This window comes from Charadrius vociferus, unplaced genomic scaffold (assembly GCF_000708025.1).
Source record: "Charadrius vociferus isolate BGI_N301 unplaced genomic scaffold, ASM70802v2 scaffold342, whole genome shotgun sequence".
Taxonomy (NCBI): domain Eukaryota; kingdom Metazoa; phylum Chordata; class Aves; order Charadriiformes; family Charadriidae; genus Charadrius; species Charadrius vociferus.
In genome coordinates this window covers 130,260-150,555 of record NW_009647231.1, presented here as the reverse complement: position 1 = coordinate 150,555, position 20,296 = coordinate 130,260, and the positions used below count along the sequence as shown (strand labels likewise).

General features: G+C 44.3%; 1 protein-coding gene across 1 annotated transcript in view; it reads right to left on the bottom strand.

The window, feature by feature from the left end:
* The window catches only part of MLIP (muscular LMNA-interacting protein), a 121,417-nt gene extending 109,007 nt beyond the window's left edge, over window positions 1-12,410 (bottom strand). The window contains exon 1 of the mRNA XM_009879827.1: window positions 12,274-12,410. Within this exon, the coding sequence (XP_009878129.1) occupies window positions 12,274-12,336 (63 nt within the window). The 5' untranslated portion in view covers window positions 12,337-12,410. The remainder of the gene's footprint in view (window positions 1-12,273) is intronic.
* Between the last annotated feature and the right edge of the window lie 7,886 nt (window positions 12,411-20,296).

Below are 20,296 nucleotides of genomic sequence, written 5' to 3'. Positions count from 1 at the left end.
AAGTTGGAACATAGGAAGTTCCGTTCCAACACACGAAAAAACTTCTTTACAGTTAGGGTGACAGAGCACTGGAACAGGCTGCCCAGGGAGGTTGTGGAGTCCCCTTCTCTGGAGATTTTCAAAACCCGCCTGTATGCAGTCCTGAGTAATGTGCTCTGGGCAATCCTGCTTTAGCAGGGGAGTTGGACTAGATGATCTCCAGAGGTCCCTTCCAACTCTGAAAATTCTGTGATTCTGTGATTGTCAAATAGATCTGATGACAGGATGACCACAGCCAAAACATAAGACACAGTTTTTGCTACTGGACAAGCCATCTGACAGTTCAGCTATCCATTTCATGATAAACATTAAAAAGTTAGATATGAACAAAAATTTCTTGTGAAAAATGCAGAACCATCGTGGAAAGCCTTCTACTTCTGACAGGACGTTGGCCTGCAGATTTGGCTGTGCAGTATTGCATATGCTGTGACGGCATTCACAGTGCTGCATTACAGCAACTCCCCTGCCTTGGCACACCAGAGTGTGCTCCCTGATCTCTCTCCACCTCCACTGGCACAGCATTTGACCCTTAGAAAGGCAGGGAAGGCTGCAGAGTGCTTACTACACCATTTAGTACACTATGCAGCAGGTTGATAAGCTAGTACACTTCTTTTTTCCTGCCATAGACAGTCTTTGGGTCAGCTATCATGGTCAAAGGCCTTTGTGCCAATGTGAGCCAAGATGAAAAACAAACGTCTTCCAAATATGCATGGAAAAAAGTAATATTCATCTGATTCTACTATGTTGCAGGAACTCATGAGGATTTCTACGCAAGCTTTGTGAGAAGAAATGGGGAGCTCCACTCTCTCTCATTTTTCACAAAAAAGCAGTGTGTCAGAAAGATTATCTGGGTCCTGTTCCCTATTCTGCCCAAGTCCATGACAACCTGAAGAGAAAAGCCCTTCAGATCTTTGGACACATCCCAAACTAGTGCCTTGGCTATCCCCTGCCTGCAGCATCATACTTCAACACACTCCAGATTTGAACGGTAAAAGATTTGCAGACACAATTCCATTTTCAAGAAAACTAAAAAGAAGTTTCTGAAATCTTGAAAACTGTTCTAAAATGAAATTACCATCTTCTCCACAGCCTGACTCCTCACTGCACTGACATATCACACCTTTCAGAGCCACTGTGCCAACCATGTTGCAGTCTCACTTGGTTTTGCTGTAATACTTGCTTGCAGGTCTCAATCTGAACCTTCTCTTTGCAACCACAGTGGTGAGGCCATTGATACGTTTTAAAATGAAAGCTGAGACCCTTGTAGTACTAAGTGATTCTAGGACTTGTAACACAATAATAGACACATCTCACAGTATCACAGCCCTAAGAGCAGCCCAGCTATGTGTGGTCTCTGGAAGACCATCCAAACAGTGCTAGATGTTGATAAAATCATATAAGGAGAATGATGATGGTTGCTCCACACCTGCTCACCCAGCTTTAATGCTTAGATCCACTGACAATGACATAATGGCTTTATAATGACAAAAATATCATCTCAAAATGGACTTCGATTCAGCTGAAGGTCGACCACAAGAGGATACCAGCACCCCTCTGACTTCCTTTGAGTTTTAGCCCAAGGGAAAGGTTTTATCATGAGAACACAGAAGCATGTTGTTGATTGTCTACCTGCTGCCCTGAAAGTCTAGCTCAGTTAAGGCCCACCTTCTTTCTCCCTTTCATTAGTCACTTCTTTCCTTTTATTCTGTTCATTTTCAAGTAGCTCTATTTCCAAGAATTCAAATCAAAGTAACAAACTTAATGCCACTGCTGTGTTGTTGAGTGCTTTCAAAATTCAAAGGACAGTGAATTGAAAGCAGTAGGTTTATAATGCAAGAATGAGGAAGTCTTAATGATAAGCATAGTCTCATTGTGTATCCACGTTAAACGTGTTAAAGGTCTCTTGCAGATGGAAAATGCTGTTGGCATGTTTCCTGACAAATGCAGTCGTGCAGCTTCAAAATCAAAGAATGAAAGAAACATTGTTCAGGAGGGACCTCCAGAGGTCATCCACTACAGCATCTGGCTCAAAGTACTACTGCCAAAGCAAAGTCAAGTCAGCCATGGCTTTGTATAGTTGAGTCCCGAAAACTTCCCATGGTGGATAGTCCACAAGCTCCCTGGTTGTTCCAGTGCTGCCCTACACTTCTAATGAAGAAGCTTTTCCTAGTGTCTGTCCTGAATTTCAGCGTTAGCAGCAGCAACGGACAGTGAATATCTTCCCAAGTACCACCCATAATTCATTCCCACATTGCTGAGGGATATATTTTGAAAACACATGATTTTTCTCAATAGCTGTCTCTATGTCCAGACTTATTTCTGGAAGTGGTGTCTGGCCCATTCTAACTCTCAAGCTCCACATGGGTATCATTCAGGCAATGTAGTGGGTTGACCCTGGCTGGACACCGGGTACCTACCAAGCCACTCTATCACACCCCCTCCTCAACTGGAAAGGGAAGAAAAATTCCCAATTTCTCTACGTCTCCCCGAGCTGCACCAGGGGACGGGGAATGGGGGTTGTGTTCAGTTCATCACACGTTGTCTCTGCCACTCCTTTCTCCTCACATTTTTACCCTGCTCCAGCGTGGGGTCCCTCCACAGGGAGACAGCCCTCCACAAACTTCTCCAATGTCAGTCCTTCCCATGGGCTGGAGTTCTTCATGAATTGCTCCAGCGTGGGTCCTTCGCACAAGGTACAGTCCTTCCGGAACAGACTGCTCCCATGTGGGTGCCCCACAGGGTCACAAGTCCTGCCAGCAAACCTGCTCCAGCATGGGCTCCTCTCTCCACAGGGTCCACAGGTCCTGCCAGAAGCATACTCCAGCGTGGGCCTCCCATGGGGTCACAGCCTCCTTCGGGCATCCACCTGCTCCAGCCTGGGGTCCTCTGTGGGCTGCAGATAGATATCTGCTCCACTGTTAACTTCCATGGGCTGCAGGGCGACAGCCTGCTTCACCATGTTCTTCACCATGCGCTGCAGGGAAATCTCTGCTCCACCACCTGGACCACCTTCTCCCATCCTTATTCACTGACCTTGGTGTCTGAAGAGTTTTTTCTCTCACATATTCGCACTCCTCTCTTCTGGCTGCTGTTGCACAGGTTTGAGGTTTTTTCCCTCTTCTTAAATATGTTATCACAGAGGTGCTACCACCCACTGATTGCCTCAGCCTTGGCCAGTTTGTCTTGGAGACAGCTGATATTGGCTCTATCGGACATGGGGGAAGCTTTGAGCAGCTTCTCACAGAAGCCAGCCTTGTACCCCCCGCCCCCCTCCCGCTACCAAAGCCTTGTCACCCAAACCCAATACAGGCAAATATAAAGCCAATACCATACCACAGATCAATCTTTCAATTTAACTGAATTCAAGACAGTTCCAGTGCCTAGAAACATTTCCCAAAAGTGTTTTAACTCATCAGCGTGGGCTGCCTCTCCATGCTAATACTCCCCTCTGCTGCCTCCCCCAGAATGCAATAATCTGAATTGCCCTGCGTGACTTTGTTGCAGCAGTTTATCCAGCAGTTTATCCAGGGGCTCTGATCTTTCCTCACCCCAAAAACTTAAAACGTAACTGTTACTTGTTCCTAAAAAGCCTCTTTTATCAATACATTCAAGTCCCTGCACAAATCATCTGCCCTCCCCTTCTGAATCCCTGGGTGAGGTCGCATGGCAACGTTTCACATAACCAAAAATGCGCTGATGTCTCCAAGATAGCTGTTTTTCCACTGATGCAACCAAAGTCTACCTCAAGTCATGCAGTGCCTCTGCATGACCACTGTTAGGTTAAAGAAAAGGTATCATAAACTCAAGTAAGGCCTGAGTTAAGTCACAGGATTAGAAAAGAGGGCAGACCAGGAATCAGTGCTTCCCACTCACTTTGGTGCTGTTTAATGTCACATCAACAGTGCTAAAAATACGCTGCTACTGTCAGCTTCCAAGTTTATTCCTTCCTCCTCGGTGCTCACTTGCTGGAGTAACCCATGCTTCCACACAGCCAGGTAGGAACGCCTCATCTCTGCGTATGCAGGAGGAAATACTGATCATCTAGCTGGGCTGCTCTCTTGGCCATCTCCTTCTACCTGCACAGTGAGATACGATTGCCTCCATGCTAGGACCTTGTCCGTTTCTTGCTGTAGCCACTGCAAAGTCTCAGTCCTGACCTTCAAAGCTCAGGGATATTTTGAAAGTATCTCCCATGCCCAACCCTTTTAGCCGAGGCTGCTGTAATTTGGGACATGGTAGCACAAAATGCCTTAAGTGTGAGAACTCACCCAAGCTGAACTCAGCTGCATGACAGAAGCTCCCGGAGGACATTACAAACAACCTCCAGAGCAAGAAATAGAGCTTTCCTCTTAGATAAACAGGAATCATTTAAATGTATACACACATAAAACCTTCTCTGACTATATAGTAAGTATGTGTGCTTATTCAGTTTCATGTGCTATGCTGGAGACAAGCATGATGCTCATACTTCAGTCCAGAATTATCAAACTGAGGAACGGATTCAGGCAGTCATCATGTTTTTAGGAGTTTCTTTTCTGGGTAGTTATGTTCTTCCAGGAGACAGAAGTAGAAATGTCAAGGTGTAAAGCAAACCAGTTAAGAAAGACAATTTAAACAAAAAAAACCCTCATTTTGCCTCTCACCTTTACCCTCTCGTCCAAATCACGTAAATTGGCAGCCTCTCAGCCACCAGCCTGTCCTCTGCTGGGGAAGAGAACAGGCAAAGGGGCTGAGGGGTTTGCATCTGGCAGTCCCCCGTATATGTGCCACTGGCTTTCTCACAGAGCATAACCTGCTGAAGCACTATACGTTCTGCACTCTGGACTGCCTCACTGCATTTCACCTCCTCTGAATCTCTGCCATCCTCACCCGCAGCGAATATCACCTCCTCTCTCCAAAGAAAAAGAAGATGCCCGGCTGACCTCAGCAGTTGCTGTTCTGTGATCTCACACCACCATCCTGGCTAGACGCATACAAGCATGCAGGCTCTGGGCCATGCATGGACGTGAGAGACCTGATTCACAAGGAACTTACAGACCTGTCCCTCTCATGGACTCCAAAGCAAGTTGCCTCCCTGGAGGAGCAAGCACATCCTTCTCAGCTTGACCTTATCAGGCTCACTTCCCCCACCCACCCCAGTGAATCTGGAGGGGCATTTGCTTGTGGACACCAGGAGGAGAGGCTCACAGGCTGGTGTGTCACACAGATGTAAGCACACTTCCTCTCCGATGCTGTGGGCAGGAGCGGCTGTTCTGTCATTACTCAATCGTAGAGATATCTGCTGTTGCCAAAGATGATCCTGCCATCCAGGCGTTTAGCTGCCTGTGTCTGCACAGAAAAACACTTGGTCCTCCCTCAGCTCTTCTTCCTTCCCTGCTGCTTTGCACTAAGAGCTTTTACCATGCCTCTTTGACTGGTACTGTGGCCACCCCTGCTCACTGAACGGCCTGCTCCGAGCAGGCTGGAGAGTTGGGCAGAGAGAAACCTGATGAACTTCAACAAGGGTAAGTGTAGGGTGCTGCATCTGGGGAGGAGTAACCCCATGCACCAGTACAGGTTGGGGGCTGACCTCCTGGAGAGCAGCTCTGTGGAGAGGGACCTGGGAGTCCTGGTGGACAACAGTATGACCATGAGCCAGCAATGTGCCCTGGCGGCCAAGAAGGCGAATGGCATCCTGGGGTGCATCAAGAAGAGTGTGGCCAGCAGGTCGAGGGAGGTCATCCTCCCCCTCTACTCTGCCCTGGTGAGACCGCATCTGGAGTACTGTGTCCAGTTCTGGGCTCCCCAGTTCAAGAAAGACAGGGAACTGCTGGAGAGGGTCCAGCAAAGGGCAACAAAGATTACAGATAGAGCTCAGCGGGTTGTGGTTAGTGGTGCAGAGTCTAGTTGGAGGTTAGTAACAAGTGGTGTCCCTCAGGGGTCAGTACTGGGCCCAGTTTTGTTCAACATATTCATCAATGATCTGGATGAAGGGATAGAGTGTACCATCAGCAAGTTTGCTGATGACACAAAACTGGGAGGAGTGGCTGACACGCCAGAAGGCTGTGCTGCCTTACAGCGTGACCTCGCCAGGCTGGAGAGTTGGGGAGAAAGAAACCTTATGAAGTTCAATAAGGGTAAGTGTAGGGTACTGCACCTGGGGAGGAATAACCCCATGCACCAGTACAGGTTGGGGGCTGACCTCCTGGAGAGCAGCTCTGTGGAGAGGGACCTGGGAGTCCTGGTGGACAACAGGATGACCATGAGCCAGCAATGTGCCCTGGCGGCCAAGAAGGCGAATGGCATCCTGGGGTGCATCAAGAAGAGTGTGGCCAGCAGGTCGAGGGAGGTCATCCTGCCCCTCTACTCTGCCCTGGTGAGACCGCATCTGGAGTACTGTGTCCAGTTCTGGGCTCCCCAGTTCAAGAAGGACAGGGAACTGTCCTTTGCTGGAGAGGGTCCAGCAAAGGGCAACGAAGATGATTAGGTGATTGGAACATCTCTCCTATGGAGAAAGGCTTAGGGACTTGGGTCTCTTTAGTCTAGAGAAAAGAAGATTGAGGGGGGATCTTATTAATACTTACAAATACTTAATGGGAGGATGCCAGGGGGATGGGAGTAGTCTTTTTTCAGTGGCGCCCAGTGATAGGACGAGGGGTAATGGGCATAAACTTGAACATAGGAAGTTCCATCTTAACATGAGAAGGAACTTCTTTACTTTGAGGGTAGTGGAGCACTGGCACAGGCTGCCCAGAGAGGTGGTGGAGTCTCCCACTCTGGAGACATTCAAAACCCGCCTGGACGCTGTCCTGTGCAACCTGCTGTAGGTGACCCTGCTCTGGCAGGGGGGTTGGACTAGATGATCTCCAGAGGTCCCTTCCAACCCTAACCATTCTGTGATTCTGTGAGCACCGCAGCCGCTATCAGGCAGCCGGGAGTACCTGCTCGGAGAGGCCGGTGCATGCCCGGAGGTAGCATGACAGAGCATTGGTCCTGCTCCTGGAAAAGAAGGATCAGCCTGAGCCAGGAGGCTACGCTGCCATCTCTGCCTCTCTGGCACCAGCCCTCACTAGCACCAGAGCCTGAGTGGCCCAATGGAAGATGTCCCCATGGGTGGGTGATCACACCTGGCACCTCCTGCCATGCCCACTCCCACCGGCCTCCACCTGCCCCTCCTCCTCTTTTCTTCTGCTCTTCAGACAACCCTTCCCATCCCACACTCGCTTCTCACCTGGCTTACACCTAGTTAAATCAACAACTCAACCTGCAAGCAGGGCCAGTCATCACCATATTAGTCACCACCCTCCATCCTGTTTGGGCTCCCTTAGGTGGCAAACTTCAGGAAACGGACTGTCTACTCCGAGGAGTCTTTACCACAGCACCTCCCACAGAGAGGACCTGATCTTGACAGGATTCCTTCTGTTGCTACCAGTGTACAAAGGTTAATCATTGTTTCACTTGGGTGGGATCGATCTGAACAGCCTCGCGCTGCGTGAGATGTATCCCCTTATTGTTTGTGAAAAGCAAATGCTAATTCTCTGAGCAGAGTCCTGCAGCCCTTTTTTACAGATTACATCCTCTCATCCAAAAACTAATATTAATGCCATTTCGAGCAGTGCGTGGCATTCTTTCGGATCCATATATTCATTTGGTTTAATTTATTTTCTCTATATGACTGTTCTTTTCTTTATCACTACTTGATGTAACAAGAAAGTAAAAACACTCCCTTATAATGCAAACTGAAGTTCAGAAATCGAATGTTCCCTTTAAACATATCAATGTAAACATTATTTTAAATGCAATACTTCATGTTCTGTATTTTCATGGGGAGACAATAGATCAAATAGGAAAAATGCAAGTGTGAAATATAATTAAAATAATTTCAGATAACGGAGGCAATATGCATTAACAGAGGAGGACTTCAGAATGTAAACAGACTACTTTGAGCTGAGGCATCATTTCAATAGGGAAACCTTAGAATTACCCTGTCCTTCTGAGCTGTGCTAAAATCAAAACTATGAAAAGGAAAATTGAGTCCATCTGCTTAGTCCAATCTATTTTACAGTGAGTCATTCTATTTTCCCATCACAAAATGGGCCCTCCATTATCTTCCATTTCCACAGCCAGCTCCACACAAAGACTCTCTTCAGGATTCTGGCTGCTAGGGAGTCTTCCTCCAGGAAGCAAGGACAAGAGTTCTTTAACAATAAATTTCACAAATAGCCTGAAGCGGTAGAGAATTTTATATTATTTATCTCATCCACTGTAAGCAGTGAATGTAAAGGTACAATAACACTTAATAAAACTGCCTGTGACGTTGTCCTCTATGGAGCTTATACTTTGAGCATGAACTGGTCTGGATTTAATTGACACGTTGCAATCAGAATATTTTCAGGGTGATATAGATTATATTAGGTCTTTGATCCTTAGAAAGTAAGTAGAAATATTTGTAACAAATTACACAAAACCAAGATTTGTCAAGGATAACTTCTTGATACAGGGAGCAGATGGGCCAACCAGGATTGTGCACAGCTAAATCGATTATTCAGAAATGAGGAAGAAGTGTTTGGCAATATGATGCTCAAAGGCAGCCCTCACTGTAGCAACCATGAAATAATGAAGGCGAAGATCCTGGGGGAAAGTGAGGAAGACAAGTACCAGAGCACAGACCCTGCGGTTTAGAAGAGCTGACTTTGGCTTATTCAGGACCTGGTAAGTGGGATCCCATAGGAGGCAGCTTGGAAACACAAGGAGCTCAGGAAAGCCATCCTGTGTGAAAACAACCTCTTCCTCAACCTCTGATATTCAGGAAGACAAGGAGATTTATCAGGACATAAGTGTGGCTAAACAATGAGTTTGTAACTGAGCTCCAGCACAAAAAAGGCAGCACAGGAGATGGAAACAGGTATGTCTAAGGCTGGGGGTGACACAGTGATTGATGTCTTTGCCTCGGCCCTCTACAACAAGGTGTCCCAGGCATTCATGCTTAGCAGCAGGGGTCAGGGAGGAGAGCAACAAGAAGTGGATGAGGATCAAAGCAGGGATGACTTGAGATAACTCAACGTGTCCCCACCTGTGGGAAGAATGTGGTTTGGAACAGCACATAGGTTCACCAAGGGGAAATCATCCCCAACCAAACTGATTGCCTTCTATGATAGTGTCTGGATTTGTGAATGAGGAGAGAGCAGTGGATGCCTTTTACCCTGACTCGCCTTCAACACTGTATCCCACTATTCTCATATCCACAGTAGGACATGACAGCCTGGGTGGTGGACAAGCAGACAGCCAAGAAGCTTATAGGACAATCAGGCTCAGATGTCCACAGTTAATGCTTTTCATGCTTCTTGGAGGACACTAACAAGTGGAGTGCTGCGGGCTACGTCCTGAGACCTGTCTTGTTTAACATCTTCATCAATGATCCACAGGAGATGATGCAGGACACTCACCAGGTTTGCAGATAACACCAAACTGAGAGGGAAGAGTCTTTCCTGAGGGCAGGCCTGAGGAATGGAGGCTGGAGGAACGGGCCAACAGGAGCATTATGGACCTGAGAAGGGAGAACCCCTGTCAGTGATCCAGGCTGGGGCCTGAGGGCTGGGGCAGCAGCTCTGCTGAGGGTGCCCTGGGGGTCATGGTGGGCAGCGAGTTGAGCCTGAGCCATCAGCAGGTCCTGGCAGCAGGGATGGTCAACAGCATCCTGGGCTGTGCTAGCAGGAGCATGACAAGTAAAGCAAGGGAAGGAATTATCCTCCTCTACTCGACACTCACTAGATATTACACCAAGAATATGGCATCCAGGTTTTTGGCCCTCCAATAGAAGACTTTGAAAGATTGAAGCAAATTCAGTGGAGACCATCAAGATGGTCAGGGCTTGTGAGGAGAGGCTGAGGGAGCTGGGCTTGTTCAGCCTGGAGAAGAGATGGCTCCAGGGGGACCAAACAGCAGCCACCAGTCCCTCTGGGAGGTTATCGAGGAAGTGGGCCAGGGTGTTTTACAGCAATGCATGGCAAGAGGAAAGAGAAACGTACATATTGAAAAAAGAAATAATTTGACTTGATAAAAGGAAAAACCCTTTTCCCCCTGAGGACAGCCCAGCAGTGGAGCAGGTTGCCTAGAGAGGTTGTGCAGTCTCCACCCTTGGAGGTCTTCAAGACCCGACTGAATAAAGCCCTGAGAAACCTGGTCTGATCCCACAGGTACTTTAAGCAGTAAGTTGAGCTAGAGACCTCCTGAGTTGCATCTGAGTTATCCTATGCTCCTCTGAAATACATTTATTTTTTAAAATATCATCCAGTTATACATACACAAAGTATCATCCAGTTTATAGGATATACTATTGACACTGGACACCTCATGGCACCTATAATATTAAATAGCTTATGTATTTGCTATACTGAAGTTAAATATGCAAACAGACATCAACGGTAACATGTACAAACAGTATCTGTACCACAGACTGACACTGCTCCCGTGCAGTGTTTGAACATTGATGTGACCTGCATGTAACAAGGAGAAAAGGGCAGAATCAATAAAAGCCCAGGAGGTACAAAACTAGGAAAAAAATGCGGGGGCAAAATGAAATCCATCCAGCAATTGGAAGGAAAGGCACTAAGACTAAAGAGGCAAAGAGAGGGGGGGGTGGAGAGGAGGCTAGGGCTTGGCTGGAAGGGGACAGGGAAAGGGGCAGGAGAACTGGTGCAGGGCCAGGGCATTTTTCCATTCCTCCACTGTCAGCAGAGTGACATGAAGCCCACCAAGCCAGGGCCTCCTCTGTCCCCGTAGCTAAGCACCCACAGGGATGTCACCTGCAGCCACTAACAGGGACTCTCTCAGCTCAACATGTTCAGAGGATTCAGCTGTGAAACAACCAAACAGTGGGTGACCTGACATGGGCGTTAACATGGTTCCTGTCAGCGAGGTCCCTGTTTGCTCCAGTTTGCCATTCTTAAAATTAGTAAATGATGCACACAGAGAAAGCCATCAGAAGATCATTGAGGTTTCAAATGAAGCTCTCTACATTTTGGAAAAGCCTCACTCAAGGTTGCCTGCTCAATTCTTTGCGCTTTAGGATTCAGCCCACAATTAGATAATCATACTATCTAATTACATTGCTATATATTTCCCTCACATGAGTTAGAATTTCATAGGTTTCCTTTGAAAGTTTTCCTGAAGCTTATGTTAATTTTATAATTACTTTTAATTTTGAAGAGTTTTCCTTATATTTTATGTATCAACCACAAACATTGAAATGAGGACACTGTCTAAAATATTAATTTATTAATGAGAAAACAAACAAGTAAAACATTAGACAATATTCATATTATAACTTCATGCTGAAGCTTCAGCAATGCTCTTTCAGGTATTACTCTTTAGATGAAACATTATTTGCTTAAAAAAGAAGAGGTACTTTAAGGCCAGATCATTATTTTGTTTCAGCACTTCCCGTATTTCCTACCCAACGCACCTTTCCTCAGTGAAGTTTTATTTAAAACTACTAACACACAAGCTTTCCAAATCTCACTTAACTGAGGCTAGTAGAGGCAACCTTTGTGATTAAACAACAGTTAGTTAGTGGGCTGGCCCACCATGAAACCAAACTAACGCAACACCGCCACTATTTAAGATAGGTGCTAAAAAATTCAGCGCTAATTTGTTTCTTAACAAAAATGATGGCCAACTTTCTTCACAGCTTTGCAAAGCCAAGAATAAACTGTCCTTTTCGTGATATCAGGAAAATAACCTTGTTAATGCAAGGCAAATTATAATTTTTTTCTCAAGCCTACACTAATTAGGAATAAGCTGTGTTTTGACTGTTTTCACTTTCTCTTAATAGTTTGTTTTGGTCACACCTCTTTTCAGTAAGCTCTAGACACACGCAAACAATTTCCTCTGCCATTTACTGATCTAAAGTTATGGAAAATAATGTGCAAAGACATGAAATAGACCCTTAAGAAAAAATCCAAGAAAACTACAGATTATTACCTATCAATCTGGGTTACAATAACAAATCAAGTTTAACTGGATCTCAGTTTTTGCACTTCACATGAACACAAAAATGCATTCACAAATTTCCATAGTTTCCACAGACATGTATCGTTGTAATTGATTTAACATACATGAATGGAGTTTTAATCTTCAAGGTCAGTAGTTAAAGGAAGCCAGGAAATACTCCTATAAAGTACAACGGCTGATTTTCCTTTCCTTCTTATCATCAAATTTAAAAAACAAATATCAACATTTCTCAATATTTCTTACCGTTTGCTTTTCCTCTAAGGCTCCTCTTCCTGAAACTTTTCTTTCACGATTTTCTAACTCCATTTCCCAGGGGACAAAAAACCCCGACTCTAATATCCTGAGCAGAAGTGATTTAAGCTGACTACATGTTAGATATCCCTGTATTTTTGGAGTTGGGAGAGAGAAGCTCCCCACCAGGGAGCACTGGTGGTGATTTCTGGTCAGCGTGTGTTTCCATTTATAGCCGTTGAAAATCTACAAATAGAAGTGTGGATAGAGGGCAGGCAGCTGCCTCTGATAACAATAAATGTTGGTTTGGTATCACAGCAAATTGTTCAAGAGCAATTTTTGGTTACCAGCTCTGTTCAGTCCCCCCCCTCAATCCCTCTACCCGGAAAGTTCATATTTAAGAAGTCCATGAAAATTAATAGCTACATCTCAGCAGCACTAACTTGTGTTCACGGAGATTATTGAGCAAGTGAAATGACAAATGTGATTAGCTGACACCACACGTTGTTACATAGACACAGACAGCATACAGAATAATATTTTAAAATGGTGCTTTAGCCTGGCTGTTGATCTTTCCCTGTTGAGTGCTTGGGTCTGAGCTATTCTAATCCATGTTCAGCAGAGTGTACTCTCCTTTTCTAATATCAGGACGTGACACCTTCTTGGATTTTCGACATGCAGAGTGAATTGCAAAACTTTCAGTGGGCACCATGAACACCCCTAAATACAAGAAGTGACCAGTGAGCATCTAAAATGGAGCTAATATCCATACAGACGATGGTTGTGGAGTCTGTTAGTTGACTGTAGAAGAATAACCTGGCTCTAGTTCACAAAGATAAAGTCAGGAAGCCAATATTAGAAACTGCAGTGCGGGGGGAACCTCTCAGTGGCTCTGCTGCAGATGCCATGGTTCATAACACACCCACTGGTTGCCACGTCAACTGGGCTTGTGTTGTCTCGGGGGCAATTCACATGCAAGGCTGGTTCTGTATCTACCAGCAAGGGAAGGGGAAGCATGACAAGACGGAATCACACAGAAAATGTTTGCTAATGTTAAACGAGAATACGCTCTCTGGTCAACCTGTGGTTCATTAAGAAACACACAGCCCTTTCTATAGTTGACAGTTTAAGCATCTCACTAAACCCCTAGTAAAGAAAACACACTTCCTTCCCTTCTCTTCCTCTCAATATATTGGTAAAAGAAGACTCTTCTAAAATAAGTAAGTACATAGATAGTTAGATAGATAGATATATATAGAGAGAGAACTGTAAAACCTTTTTAATCTATCGTTTTTCAATTGTCTTTGTGGAAATGACAGCCAAAACTAGGCATGCTCCTTTCTACTCTGCTTATTTCTTGTTAGATGCTATACTCACATAATTTTTAGAGCCTGGAATAGGAAGAAAAGGCAGTCAAAGAAGTCATCACACAACTGTCTATACAGTTTACATATGAAAAGCTGACCAAAAAACCCCACCTTAGAGCGTCCCTGTTCTGCAAGATTCTTCAGAACAAAGAAAAAGTCACTCCAGTGACAATTATTTTTTAGTCTCTCTCTTTTAGTCTCACTTCAGAAAACCTTCGTTTTCAGAAGTGTAAGGCAGCCAGCAGATGACTGAGTGCAGCAAGGCAAACACAAAGAACCAGTCAAATATACAAGGGCTGCTGTAGTAGAGGGAATAAATATGAGCTTGATGTCACAAAAGTAAAAATACGCCTCACTGCACCTCCTGGAAATGCTGGGATAAAAGGAACAAGAGTAAGCGACATAATACCCAGAGGAAAGATGTAGTACTTCCTCGCTCTTCAGAAGGAAGGCAAACAGTATTGAGAAGTTCGTATCTTCAAAATCTTTTCTGTGAGGCTGAAACTTATCCCTGTGGTGAGGGACTTGCATAATGCCTTTGTACCACTTAACGTCCTCAAAGGAATTCTTCAGTGGGATCCAAACAGCAGCTTACATTACGCTGCTGCTTACGCTACCGACCATTCCTGCAGCGCAGGTGAAAAACATGAAGTGCCTCCGCTCTCATTAACCTGTCCGTTTCCAAAGGTTTTAAATCACGGACAAGGACCAGAGCATCTCAGGTGGCATGTTCAGCTGCGTGTGCTCGGTGCATTCCCCACCCCTGTCCTACCAGTGTCTACCAGTGTCCTACCCCCTGTCCTACGGCGGGGACACCCCGGCTTTCAGCAGGGTCCCAAATGGCAGCTCCCAGGGGAGTCGCTCCCTCCTTGTGCTGGGGAATGGACACCCATGTCGGTAAAAGACCAGGCTGTCAGTGGTGCAGTGACATAGGACCCAAGACACATGTAAGTCCATACAGACTTATATCACCATTGGTGGATTTTATCTAGAGTTTATGCTATGTGTGGCTTAGCACTCATACTAACTACCCTAAAGCTTAAATCTTCAGTCACGTTCATGCTCTCTACTTCCAGATACTGTTTTCATGTGTCAGCTCACTCACATGAAAGTCAAAAACAATCGCTACAGAAAGACCCAAGGAAGTGACTACAAAGTGACTTTACTCATAGTAATTCCAACATAAGGCGCTGATGAGAGTATTCAGTTTCACAAACACATTTTCCATCGTTATTCTTGTAAAGGTGCCTACTACCACTCACAAGAAAAAAATTAACACCCTTCCTTTTCACTGTGTAGCTGTTACACCCTGAATGCTGGATTCCATAAAAAAGAAGAAAATTAAAAAAAAAAAAAAAGGAAAAATAAAATTTTTAGGATGGGGATGCTAGGAAAGACCTAATTGCTTCATTTCTTGTGAATGGAAATTCGTATTCTGGGTGCATCATGCTGCTGACTGTGCAAGTGGTAGGGTGTTGGAGCAGATTGCATTGGAGATGGGAAAGGGAGCAAAAAGCTAAGAACGCAACAGAATATGACACCAAACTTCATGCCATCGAGATGAAATCAGGGAGCACAAGAAACACTGGATGCAGGGCTCTTCCATAGCCTGGATGCCAATTTACAAGGACCCTGGAGGTAGTGAGGAAAGGCTGACATCATCTTGTTATCTCCCACACCTTGCTCAGCATGACATTTCAGCACTAAACCTGAGGAAAGACCATATCCCAACTGTATGAGAATTTGGTTTTATGTAATTATGAGAGTATATTTCTTATTCCTGCATAGAAATAATGGTTATTTTACTCTGAGGACTTTCTAAAAGTCTGTTGGTAACTATGTATTTCCTGTTTTACTTTGAAAGGGAAAACATAGTAAACAGGTGCTAAGTAAAAGCACATTATAGACATTGCCTGAATTACTGCGCTATTTGCAATTACTTGTTTGTATTATGACCACTGGTCTCTTCACACCTGCTGTTATTCTCAGAGCAGGACCTAACAAGAGGCCAAGAGATGAAGCTGAGGGCGGGGGGCAGGGGGAGAGGGTTGTGGGGGTTTTTTTTGAGAGGCAAGTGCTGAATATCCAAAATAGTAGTATTGTGTAAATAAACCATTTAAGCAGATGTATTTTCTGCGCTCACTTGATTTGTTGTTCTTGGAGAAAGAAGCAAGGGACTATCTGTCACAATGTTTGTCATGCTCAGCTGTGTTTTCACTCACGCGGGTACTGCAATTCTTTTACTATGCACATTTTTGTTTTGAGCCTGACATGGCTGTAACCCAGGGCTGCCAGCCAAAGACTGCATCACACATCATACATCTGCACCATTTCTTGCTTAAGCTGATAGCTTTACCTGCCCAGCATCAGCCACACCATAAACATTCAACAGTCAGAAGCACTCATTCTGACCCTGACGTGTTCAATCGTCTTACACGCAGTTGAAAGCTACCTACTTAAGTCACATATATCAGTTAAAAAACCTAAGACTAATACAGAAATCACATCTGCAGTGATTTTTAGAGGTCTGCTTTGGAGAGAACAGTTTCTGCCCCACACTTAAAACAAGTCAAAAATTTAAAATTAAAAACAAGCACAAAACCCAGTAGGCTCCCTCACTACCTGTAGCCGCAAGTTAAGCTTTCCAGCTTCTCCCTGGTGCCCACCCTTCTCTCAGCCCCAGCATGCTGTGCTGGCAAGTATCCCTACGTTACTCCAGCACGTCCACCCAAGGTCACATGCACATGCCTGGAAACGTCAGGACCTCAGCAGCGTTTCTAGCTGGTATTTCATGGCATGTTCCTCACAGAAACGAAAAGCACGCCAGAGCCGCTGGAGTTGTATACGGAGCAGGCTTACCTTCCAAGCTGGGGGAGCCGAGGGCGGGAAGCTGATCCTTAGGAGAGGTGGGTCCACATTCCTGCCGCGGCACCCGGCAGCTGCTGCTGTCGCTCCCTGGTCCACCCCGCTGGCTCTGCAAACACTCACGGAGCAGGAGGAGGTAGCAGGCGTGGAAAAAGGGAAACATCACAGGCGCCGCCAGTCTCTGGTCTGCATGTGAAGGGAGCAGAGCCCCACATATCCCGTACGGAGTGCAGGAAGCTCCTTGGCAAGTTGTCTCCAAAGGGGCAAGTTTGAATACGTTTGAGGATAAAACCAAGGAAGGTTATTTCAACATCACAATAAACTGATTCTGAGAGCTCTGAGCCTTCTCTGGACATACCAGTCCATGGAAGCCGTGAGAGCTTTCTTCTCTTCATGGGTCTTTAATTCAACTACATTAAAGGGCATTATCCTTGTGCTGGCAAGGTCCTACATCTGCTGTCCTCCAGGAGTACAGACAGCAGTAAAACAACTGACCTCTCTTCCATTGGATATCCATTGTTTTAGCTACGTACACATGATGTCCCTGAATATCACTGCTATTTCCTAGCAAACCAAATTATTCCAGGCTGTAAAATATATTTCAACAGATACGTCACAAAAAAAAACCCAACAAACCCTTCCCTCCCATATTCAGTGGTACTGTTTGCCTTGCCTTCCTCCACAACGGTGGACATCGCAACGATGAGACGTGGCTAACAAAACACATTAGGAAAGCATTAAATACCTTCTTAGGTATCTTTTAACTGATGTGGGAAGGAGGAGAAGCCAGTTCCCCAGGGAGAACAAGGGACTGCCCCATCGTCAGGCAGTGGGTTTTTTCGAGGCACCTCCCAGGTCAGCAGGCAGCAAGAGCGCAGGATATGAGCTGTCATTAACAGACCAACTCCCATCGAGCCTTTGCCACCTTCTGTCTCTGCCCACTCTTATCAAACACCAAACCTTAAGAGAGATATTACTCAGCGCTGATAAGGACACCAGCATCTGACTTCCACCTCTGCCCCTCTTTTGCAGAACAAAAGTGAAACATAATCACCTGTCCCAGCTTTTTTTTTTTTTTTTGCTACAGCAAAGCCTGAATAATTGTGTAGCAGAGGCTTTGATGGCTACATTTTGTCACATTGCATGTCCATTTATGAAACTCTTTGGGTTCATTTGTCAACGTGTTAAATTTTTTCCATAGTGTTACCACCATAAGTTTATACCCACAGCAAAATTCTTTACCCCTGCAATATGAACTTTGCTTTGAAAACAAATTCAGTTGAAAAGGACAGATAAAGATCCAAGTGTTTAAAAGTTACCTGAATGCTGACAGCATTTGCTTAAGAGCACGTAATTTTGACAGCAAATGTTTTGACTTCCAAGACCTAATAAAGAATCTAAAACACACACCTGTGCATGAGGAGGAAAAAGAATGAAAATGCAGAGTTCTTAACAGAACTCCTATTTTATTTCACGTACTCTCAACTACAACTTATTCTGCAGCCCAGGGCTGATTTATAACAGCAGAATGAGTTTACTTTTTCTGCAGTCTGGTAAGACTTAATAAAACAATAATAAACCATACGTTACCAGCTGGATTGCCAAAGCGTTTATGGGTTCTGAGCTTGATGATATTTTTGCAATATGCATTGATCAAACATTAAGTCATGGTGGAAGAACCCTGTTTATTTTGGGGAAGAAAAGGGATGGGAAGCAAATATTTTTAAATATAATTTCATTTATCAACATCATTTAAGCTAATTCAAATTGGAATGTTTACGCACATAATATAGTCTTTATTATTAAAGCCATAGCAGATTCTAAAGTAATGTTCATTTTGCAAATGAATGAATATTAGTTTAATATGGCTGACAAATTATCTTCAATTTTAATGTTGATGCACAAGATAATGAAAAAGCCATAGTGGATGCAGTTGAGAGTCAAGAGAAATCCTGCTATCATAGTGTAATTGCAAACCAATTTTTTCAAAACAAAATATCTCTTTTATCAGTAGGAGATATTGTTCTAACTCTGTGACAGCCATACTCTCCTGGGAACTTCCCAATTTCTGAAAAGCCAGCTACCACCATTCATTCAAGTCATATATGAGTGATCACCTGAGAAATCTTTCGGCATGTGAATAAAAGATGAGGATTTACCAGGTCACCGAGTTGTGCACTCTTTATGGACATAAAAAAAAAAAAAGTCATGACATCCCAGCCCAGCAGGGCCAGACCCCACCTCTGAGTTAAGGCAGCACTGTGGAAACCCAAATAAAGATCAATCCCAAAAGGTTCCTCTTAAGCACCTCTAAATGCATTAGAAACCTGAATAGCAGCGAAGAGAATTAAAGGATTGAATATTGTTGTACAGGAACATTTGCTCTTAAATGCTTACCTCATATGTACACACGCACACATATATACATGAAATACTGGTATGTGGCAGTAAGGCAAATTTAAGGTGTTATATGCAAGTCAGAAGAAATAAAAAGTGTCTCAGCTCCTCAAGCATAAGAAATTGCTTCTCAGGTGCATAGTTGCGTAAGATGCCTCCTCCATTTAGATCTAATAAAATGTAACTTACAGGTCCTGTTCAAATCTGGTGTATGTTTGCATTACTAATATACCTTGAGAAATTATTCTTTATTACGCTAGAATGAGATACAGAATTCCAATGGAAATAATGTTTCTCTGTGGGAAAAAAAAAAAAAAAACCACACCAAAAAACCAGCACTATTTAAAAGGCAGAAAAGGATTTTTATTCTCATAGAAAACAACATTAAAAGGGACAATTCAAAGGAACATGGGGGTAGACAAAAGGGTGAGCTACACAGACAAAACATGGACACAAGATTTAAAAAAAAAAAAGCAACAACAAACTATACAATTGTTCTCAGTGTGTTTACAAATGCGTAAAGTACCTTCTGAATTAAAATCACCTGCTCTTTTCACCATTGCATTTAGGTGCTGTAGGACGTCCTTACAAGTGGCTATTGAAACAGGTGGTGACAGTCACATAACCTCACCCGGTGCATTTTGTTTCAAGTGCAGAAGTTCTGGCTGAAGGAAAGTTCAAGGCAAAGAAATACAAGCACGGGTTCTGCTCCCCAGCTCAAATCCATCCTCTGTGCAATGGTTTTCCCTCTACAAATAAGGCATAGTGGTTCAAGTACTACATTAAACGTAATTGAACAATGGGAAAGAAAACCACCGGTGAACTCTTTCCAGAAAAGTACTTTATTAGGGAGGATAAAAAGCACTGTTCAGACAGTCTGAATAGGCATGGCCTTCTGCACTGTCGGGCTCCTCAGGCTCAAAGTCCTCTGGGTCTGGGGGCAACTGGTCGGTATCTTCATCGGAAGTGGAAGGGCGCGTGAGGATTATCCGAGGTATCTTCAGCAAGATGCAAAAGATTGCAGAGAAAAGAGTCAGATCAAGAGCAGGGAAGCGTTTAAAAGGGATATTTTGAAGGTACAGGGGAAGCAGGTGATGAGAAAAACGTGTGAGATGTAACACCCCAGGGCTTCCTGACAGGTGAACTGTTCTATGGCAAAAATTGCATTGGTAATTAAAGCAAAATTGAGATAAATTGCCTTTTCCTTTCATTAGCTAATTAAAAAAAACCAAAACAAACCAACTTCCATAGGAATAAAGAAAAAAATAGACAAACGATCTTTAAAATATAAAGACAAGTAAATACAAAAAATATACATTTACTTTTATTTAACTTCACTATTCATTAAATTCCTGCACCTGAAAGAAGTAAAGGATTAATTAAGGAACACAAAGCTTGTAAATTAT